Source organism: Carassius gibelio, chromosome A10 (genome assembly GCF_023724105.1).
Source record: "Carassius gibelio isolate Cgi1373 ecotype wild population from Czech Republic chromosome A10, carGib1.2-hapl.c, whole genome shotgun sequence".
NCBI lineage: Eukaryota > Metazoa > Chordata > Actinopteri > Cypriniformes > Cyprinidae > Carassius > Carassius gibelio.
In genome coordinates this window covers 2,056,868-2,066,075 of record NC_068380.1, presented here as the reverse complement: position 1 = coordinate 2,066,075, position 9,208 = coordinate 2,056,868, and the positions used below count along the sequence as shown (strand labels likewise).

At 37.7% G+C, this 9,208-nt stretch overlaps 1 protein-coding gene across 1 annotated transcript; it reads left to right on the top strand.

The window, feature by feature from the left end:
• The first annotated feature begins 288 nt into the window (after positions 1-288).
• LOC128020798 (piggyBac transposable element-derived protein 4-like) lies at positions 289-7,244 on the top strand. Its single transcript, XM_052607518.1, has 4 exons — positions 289-533; positions 765-822; positions 3,453-4,905; positions 5,313-7,244. Exons 3-4 carry the CDS (start codon positions 3,472-3,474, stop codon positions 5,814-5,816), a joined length of 1,938 nt encoding a protein of 645 aa, XP_052463478.1. The 5' UTR covers positions 289-533; positions 765-822; positions 3,453-3,471; the 3' UTR covers positions 5,817-7,244.
• Positions 7,245-9,208: the final 1,964 nt, after the last annotated feature.

The following is a 9,208-nucleotide window of genomic DNA, read 5'->3' as shown; positions in this document are numbered from 1 at the left end:
GTAACCTGCTGATACATTCCCCAATAATAATTAATGTACTACCATTTAGTTATGTGTATGCGTAACTTATAATGGAATCCAATATTTAACATCAAATTAAAAAAACAGCACATGACGGTATTGACTGCAACGTTCAGGTTAGATTGCAATATCATCGTATGCATATTCACAAATTCCCTCATCCAACGAACATCGAAAATGCTATTCAGATACGATTTATTTGTGCAAATCTGCATGCTTGTGTGCATAAAAATCACCAGAGGGCGCATGCCCTTGACGTGAGGACTGCCATGACAATAATACGGACATGTATTCTGTACCTGTACCATTGAACTCGTAGAGACAGTATAGATAGACTATAGATCTTGTAGTAAGCAGCACATTAATGTTTTCGTCTGAATGAAGCACAGGTGCTGCGCGCTAATCACATGCATCTGTGTTCCTCCTGCAGTCCGAAAGATTCTGCAATAAACGAGAAAGAAAGGGAAACCAAAGGACTGCACAAAGGTTTTGTGTCCAATACAGAACATAAGGTAAGATGCACACGAAGTTTGATTTGAATAAAATAAAATAAGAAAGCAGAGATGTTTGATTGCAATGTTGTCGTTTTTTTATTATCCTCCCCACACAGGATTAATTGCATGGTATTATTTTATAAACAGACAGAAATAATCTATGTGATACGTGCAAAGATCTTATGCACGTGTGGACGGATCTTTTCAAATTCCATCTGCTGCCATTTTGTCTCTGTTTTAACCCCACAGTGTCCCTCTTAACCCCCGGGTTCTGTTCGGTCATATTAATCAGATACGACTTCAGCAGGTACGATATATCTACATTTCCACAAGGCTTGATTAATTTTCCTACACTAGCCATCTAAAACACTCAAGTCTGATGGGGTCATATGATGCGATTTCAAGTTTTCATTTCTCTTTGGAGTGTTGCACAAATAAGATCTGAAAAGTTGCAAAGACTTAATAAAATCTAAAGAGATATTCTTTATCAAAGTTAAGACTCTGTCACGCCCCCTAAAATGGAACACAAAATATACACAAACCCATTCCAAAAAAGTTGGGACACTGTACAAATTGTGAATAAAACATAATGCAATGATGTGGAAGTTTAATATTTCAATATTTTATTTAGAATACAACATAGATGACATATCAAATGTTTAAACTAAGAAAATGTATCCTTTTAATTGAAAAATAAGTTGATTTTAAATTTCATGGTATCAACACATCTCAAAAAAGTTAGGACAAGGCCATGTTTACCACTGTGTGGCATCCCCTCTTCTTTTTATAACAGTCTGCAAACATCTGGGGACTGAGGAGACAGGTTGATCAAGTTTAGCGATAGGAATGTTGTTCCATTCTTGCCTAATACAGGCTTATAATTGCTCAACTGTCTTAAGTCTTCTTTGTCACATCTCCCTCTATGATGCACCAAATGTTTTCTATGGGTGAAAGATCTGGACTGCAGGCTGGCCATTTCAGTACCCGGATCCTTCTTCTACGCAGCCATGATGTTGTCATTGATGCAGTATGTGGTCTGTTATTGTCATGTTGGAAAAGACAAGGTCTTCTCTTAAAGAGACGGCGTCTGGATGGGAGCGTATGTTGTTCTAGAACTTGGATATACTTTTCAGCATTGATGGTGCCTTTCCAGATGTGTAAGCTGCCCATGCCACACGCACTCAGACAACCCCATACCATCAGAGATGCAGGTTTCTGAACTGAGCGCTGATAACAACTTGGGTTGTCCTTGTCCTCTTAAGTCAGGATGACATGGCATCCCAGTTTTCCAAAAATAACTTTTGATTCGTCTGTCCACAGAACAGTTTTCCACTTTGCCACAGTCCATTTTAAATGAGCCTTGGCCCAGAGAAAACACCTGTGCTTCTGGATCATGTTTAGATATGGCTTCTGGATCATGTTTAGATATGGCTTCTGGATCATGTTAAGATAAAACCTATAGAATTTTAGCCAGAAACGGCAAATGGCACGGTGTATTATGTTCACCTACAATGTTTTCTGGAAGTATTCCTGAGCCCATGTTGTGATTTCCATTACAGTAACATTCCTGTATGATGCAGTGTTGTCTAAGGGCCCGAAGATCACAGGCATGCAGGATGGTTTTCTGGACTTCTGATATTACTCCATTTTTCAACGCAGCATTTGGGGAATTGGTGATCCTCTGCCCATCTTGATTTCTGAGAGAGTCTGCCACTCTGAGAGGCTCTTTTTATACCCAATCATGTTGCCAATTGACCTTAAAAGTTGCAAATTGGTCCTCCAGCTGTTCCTTACATGTACATTTAACTTTTCCGGCCTCTTATTGCTACCTGTCCCAACTTTTTGGAATGTGTAGCTCTCATGAAATCCAAAATGAACCAATATTTGGTATGACATTTCAAAATGTCTCACTTTCAACATTTGATATGTTATCTATATTCTATTGTGAATAAAAAATAAATTCATGAGATTAAAAAATTTTTTTTTTACCTTTTTTACTCACAATTTGTACAGTGTTCCAACTTTTTTGGAATCGTGTTTGTACTTGAAACCTTTTCACTTGATATTTCGGTTTTATGTCATTCCTTGGGTAATTTGTGAGTACACTGTGTTAATTCAATTCCCCGTATAATTTGGCAATAGACAAACAACATGATTATGTTTTTATTTACTATGGGAAAAACGACATGGACACAAGTAATTTTTTATATTAAATCTTTTTTACTACATGGTAAATTTCACATTCATAGAGGCAATTAGTCTGAAAAGAAACTTGTTATCAGTTCAAAAATAAAATGGGTTAATATTGAAACAGTTGAAGTTGAATTTCTCTATTCAATTTCGCTTTAACTACATATATACCATGTTTTTACTTTGTGAATTATTATTGATTATTATGATCAATCGTATTTTATTTTTGTTGTAGGCTATATGCAATGTGATATAAAAACTGATATGAACATTGTTTTATATTTATTTACACAAATGCTGTTTTTAAAACAGCTTTTTATATAAAATGTATTATTTTAATATTTATTTCTGAATTACATTATATAATAAAACGTTAAATTATAGACCGCAGACGTGTGCTGTATAAACAAGGGATAAATCCCTCTCTCCCTCTCAGAGTATGTTTTTAATTATTGCAGAATTTGTCTTTAACTAAAATATTTCAATAACAATATTTTAAAATCATCCAGTTTTTACAAAACGAAGAACAAGTTTGTTTGACTACTTTACTGAGCACATTTTGTAGCCTTCCATTATTCATTATTTTTATAGCCAGATAATGATATCTAATAAACATAACTATCACTCAAACCTGTGATAGATTGAAAGAACTAGCTCATTTATGACTTTTAATATTAGGTAAATTTTGATCCTATCAAGTGTAAGAAATAAAGTTATAAATGTGACTTCCCTGAACCTTGCTTGCAGTTAATTCTGTAGCTGCACCATGAAGAGGCGGTTCAGCATTGTGGAGTCCCTTGTTCATTTATATGAGTCCAGTGTAGAGCAAGGAGATGGAGCCCTACATATGACAAGGGATGGAGGGATGGAAGTGGAAAGAGACACAACCCAACATACAACTAATGATGGAGGAATGGAAGATGGTGATGTGACCCTACATAAGACAAGTGATGGCAGAATGGAAGAGGAAAGGGATCTGGATGGAGAAGCTGAGCTGGATCTGGAACTCTTTGATGAAGCTTCTGAAACAGAGGACAATACAGAGTTCGACCCAGACTACCATTCTTCTGATGGAGAAGAGTCAGAGGAAGAGTCAGAGGTCACTGCTGAAACAGAGGCAGCTTATCAGTCCAAAAACGGAAAAATATTGTGGACTCCAGCACCTCTTCCTCAGAAACAACAAGTGAGATTTCCAGCTCATCATATCAAAAGGACCCCTGGACCAACCAGGCTGGCATGTGTCAATGCTGAAGACATAAGATCAACATTTGAATTGTTTTTTCCAGATGATATTAAACAGATTTTGATTGAAATGACCAATTTAGAGGGGAAACGTGTATTTCGTGATACCTGGAAGGACTTGGACTGGACAGACATGCAGGCCTTTTTTGGTTTGTTGATTCTGGCAGGTGTGTATCGATCCCACCATGAGGCCATGAGTAGCTTATGGCACGGTGTATCAGGGAGGGCAATTTTTCGTGCTACCATGTCACTGAAAAGTTTTACCAATTTGTCAAGGGTCTTCTGCTTTTACAAAAGGGACAGAGAGCATAACCAACAGAAAAGTGACAAGCTGGCACCAGTAAGGGACATCTGGGATAAATGGGTTGAACGCCTGCCACTCTTGTACAATCCAGGCCCAAACATCACTGTGGACGAGTGCCTGGTCCGTTTCAGAGGACACTGTCCCTTCAAACAATACATGCCGAGTAAACCAGGCAAGTATGGCATTAAAATCTGGGCAGCATGCGATGCCAACTCGAGCTATGCGTGGAACCTGCAGATCTACTCTGGCAAAGCTGCCGACGGCAAGTCAGAAAAGAACCAAGGAATGCGAGTGGTCCTGGACATGACAGACGGTCTAGAGGGACACATCATCACGTGTGACAACTTTTTCACCTCGTATGGCCTTGGTGAGGAGCTGCTCCGAAGGAAAATGACCATGATCGGAACAGTCAGATCAAACAAACCTGAGCTTCCACCTGCGCTCCTGTCCATGAAGGACAGGGTCCGATTATCATCCATGTTCGCCTTCACTGATACACACACTCTTGTGTCCTACTGTCCCAGAAAAAATAAAAATGTGCTGTTGATGAGCACTTTTCACAGAGATGCCAAAGTAAGTGACAAAGATCACAAGAAGCCAGAGATAATCCTAGACTACAACCAGACTAAAGGCGGAGTTGACAACCTCGACAAGGTACTTTACTCATTTGCTTTATTTAGACATTTACTGCATGAAATGAAATTAAGCATATCTATTTTTAAATACTAATTATTTCTGCATGAAATGAAAATAAAGTGAATCTATTTTTAAATACTAATTATATATATTTTTTCTTTATTGAAAATCTATTACAATCGGACGTCACAATATGTAAGAAAAGATCTGTCGCTAGTTCTGTTTCTTTACGACTTTAGTAACAAATGACCCACATAAAGTGAACTGAATTGTCAGCTGGTGAGCTAAAGCAATGCTAAGATCATGGGTTCATTTGCCAGGGAAAGTAGTAAATGATGAAAGTAAATGTTTACCTTGAATGCAATTTGGAAAAAAGTATCTGCCAAATACATATGGAAATGTTTTGCTTGTCATTTCACTTCCAGGTTGTTGCCACTTACACCTGCCAAAGAAAGACAGCTCGTTGGCCAATGGTAATTTTCTTCAACATGTTGGATGTCTCAGCCTACAATTCATTTGTACTGTGGACAAAGATAAATCCCTCATGGAACAAAGGGAATTTCTCAAGAAGGAGGCTCTTCCTGGAAGAACTAGGGGTAGCTCTGGTTGGTCCCTACATGAAAAGACGGCATTACGTTCCCCGCTCACCAGCCTCTCAGAATATGTTGGTACAAGCACAAGCATGCTCTTTAGAAAAAGACGTCCTTCTGCTAGCCTCCAAATATAAGGTGAAGGAAGCACGAGCATGCTTTACAGCCAAAAAACCCAGCTCCTCCCCAGTATCAAGCCCCAGCAAGAGGAAAAGGTGTCAGGTCTGTGAATCAAAGAAGAGCACAAAAACCAGTGTGATGTGTAGTCGGTGTAACATGTACATTTGCAGGTCACACGCTATTACAACTTCTTATTGCTATGCATGCAAGAAAGTTTAAACAAGACTTACGGCCCTGATATACTTCAAACAAAATCAAAGAACGTACTGATGACGTCATTTTGAAAAAAATCAGGCCGAAACAAAGTTCGAAACAGCCGACCAAAGCATACTTACTGGGGGAGTATGTTTTGGCTCCTAAACACCTTTGAGCTAACCGGAGTTATGCTAAAAGCAATAGAGAAACATCCGAGACAAGTTTTCCAAGATCGTTGTGACACGTTTACATTAAAGGTGCTGTATGTCAGTTTTTGTCTCTACTAAAAGCATAAAGATACCATAATATGTTTGCAGATATTTAAGAAACATGCTAAGTAAACATACTTGTTTATCTGAAAAACAATGCTACAGTCAGTTATTCTCTTTTGAAAATGTGCATTCCGGGGCTGAATGTCGGTATTTGTTTTGGTTTTTGAAACCCACCCACCACCAGTTTACCCGATTGTATCTTGGCACCCATGGTTGCCAGCTGGCGGAAAACAATGTATTTAATTTAATTAATTGTCAATTGCGCTCATTCCTGTTAGTGTCATCAGTCTGGCAAGCCTGTGCATCAAGTCTGAGGAGGAGGGGCCGAGTGGAAAAAACCTCTCCAATATTTTGAATTTGGTCTGCACTACCTAGTTCAACCACTCGGTGTCAATTCTACGTACAGCACCTTTAATCTACACCCCGCCTCCACCAGCACAAGGGTGCTGGAAAGTTTGGGGACGGTATACCGTCACTCAGCCTTTTCGAAATTTATTTTGCTCCCAAACGAAGAACGAAAACGAACTTCGTTTGTAGTGTATCAAGTCTTTTAGTCATGGCTAATGGACTGTTTGTTGCTCAGTTTTTATAGTAGTTATTCCTCTTACTTTTCTCTTTACTAAAGGCGGGCGTAAATGGTGCGAATTCGGATGGTTGGAAGATCGTATGTCCACGCACGCATCACGAGTGATTTCAGCGAGTTTATCCTCCTGGTCAATTGTCCACATTTGCCGTGGCGCTGCCCTCTTTATTTTTCTTCTTCTGTGGTTTTCCTAGTTTGTGATTGGTCAACTTCAGATAGATCAACAAATCGGCTTGTTCAACCCCAAACGTCAAGAATTCAAACCGATAGCTCACAAACTTTTTAGACATGCTTAAAAATGATCGGGATGTCAGAGGTGCTCATAAGCCACTCTGCTCGGCTCGTAATTCCTCGCACATGATACGAGCCGCGACCAAACGAGCATACACGATTTCCACACAATTGAAAAAAAAAAATCGTATGCGAACTCGTACGACAGCAAAAATTGCACCGTGTACGCCCGCCTTAACTTGTTTGCCATTGCAAAATGTATCTTGTTTATCGTCTTTTCTCTTGACATGATTATTAGTCTACTTCATTAGAGTTATGGAATGTTGACATTGAATGTTTCAAATAAATGAGATGATACAAAAATAAGGCCTAGTCAGTGCCTTTTCATTTTAATGTGTATGAACAATGTGGTATCACTGGAAAAAATACACCTCAAAATAAGAAGGTATCTAGTACATATTAGAACTTTGTGTTTCCAGAGTCCATCATAAGTGGATAACTACCTCTACTTAATTACTTAATGTCATTATCATGCAGGTGTTTCAAATACATACATATTTTCAAAATTTTTCAGTTTAATGAAGTCTATGGGTCCTATAATACACCCGGCGCAATGCGACGCAAGGCGCAGCGCAAGTGTGTTTGCTAGTTTCAGTCCGGTACCGTTTGCATATTCCCGTCCAGTGCTACGTCATTTAATTAGCAAATGCATTTGCGCCCACGCACAGGCGGATCTAGAAAAATATTGATGGGGTGGCGAGAAGGGGGCAGGAATTTTTGAGGGGTGGCAACATATGGCAGACGTATATATACTGAATTTAGTCAGTTATCACAGTTTGATGATAAATATGTGTGCACACTACAAAAGGACACAGGCTATCATTTACAAACTTAATCTCCTGCAATCAATGTCTTGCATTTGAAACAGTTATAACAAACATTACAAACATATAAGGAATAAGTGGCCATACCCCATAAGCACCACCACACTCACTAATGCATACAGTATGCATCAACATGTAATTAAGAGCATTATAAAAGGTTCAGTGTTATCAATATGTCAATTTATTATAAGAAACACAAGATTTTAACAGCCATTTCCAGCTGGGGAGACTCAACTGATTTTCTACTGTTAAGTGTTAAATCACCATCTAACTCAACCAGTCCAGAGCTAGATTTAGCATTAGATGTTATATGTATATGGTCTCTGAAGCATAGGTTTTATTAGCTGACAATAATAATAAATAAATAAGCATTATAGGCACAAATACAAATGTACTTTTAGAAATTGTTTTTGAAAAATATGGTGTTATTGTTTTGGCAAGCTTAAATTAAAACTTCTATGAAAACTTGTGTGATATTCCTTTAAAATAATGTTTTAGTATATATTTTAAGTATATATTTACTAAGCAATTTCTTACATAATTTCTTTGAGTTAGACCAAACTTTTATTTTGGTGGGTTGTAACCAGAGTTTCTGTGTTTTTTAATTAACTATTATTATTAGCTATTAAGCCTACTTGAAGTATAGCATACTCTTATGTGCAATAGTACTATATTTCTGTTTGAATTTCTTCAAAGTTATACCGGAATTTTATTTTGACAGGTTGTCGTAAAGACATTGCCGTTTCTGTCAGTCTGTGTATATGATACGAGTGAATGACGATAGTTTTATCAAATGAAAAGGTGAAATCCTCTCATAGCACACTGACGTGCACATGTGTAGCATACATCATGCATCAATATAGTGAAGAGCTGAAAACAACACGCGTGCTTCAGTGTATGTGTGTGTGTGTGTGTAGTAGAGCACACATTCCCAGAGACGTGTATAACAACACCTTAAGGGTTCCCATAAGCAGGATTTTTTTTTGTTGTGCCCCACTTCCTCAAATATGATGATGGGAAAAAACCCTACTATAGGGGTGAAAAATAACTTTAATCAAATAAAAAACTAAATGAATAAATTGTATTATTTACAAATCACAATTGTAGCTCTCCACATTTACCTGTGGCTATAACTTTATTATGACTCTAATGTATTTTATAGTCTCAAGCATTCAGAAATCTTGCAAAAGGAAACTAAGCAGTTTTACTATGATAAAACCATGGTTTATTTTTGTAAGGGTTGTGATATGCACGTTTTTTGTTGAAGAAATTATAAAGCCTGTGTCATCTATAGCAAAAAGGTGGCCAAAAATGAAAGATTAAGTGAATATATAAATGTTTGGTCAGTAGCCTAAACAAGGATTTGATTGTCCTGTAAGTGTAACAGCAGCAATCACATGGCATTTGTAATAACATGTACATAAATTGTTTATTTTGTATTTGCCT

Bases quoted from the DNA above. Each gene is read 5' to 3' on its own strand.
- LOC128020798 (XM_052607518.1), top strand. From the start codon at position 3,472: ATGAAGAGGCGGTTCAGCATTGTGGAGTCCCTTGTTCATTTATATGAG. The intron at 4,906-5,312 runs GTACTTTACTCA...TTTCACTTCCAG, and splicing joins GAGTTGACAACCTCGACAAG to GTTGTTGCCACTTACACCTG.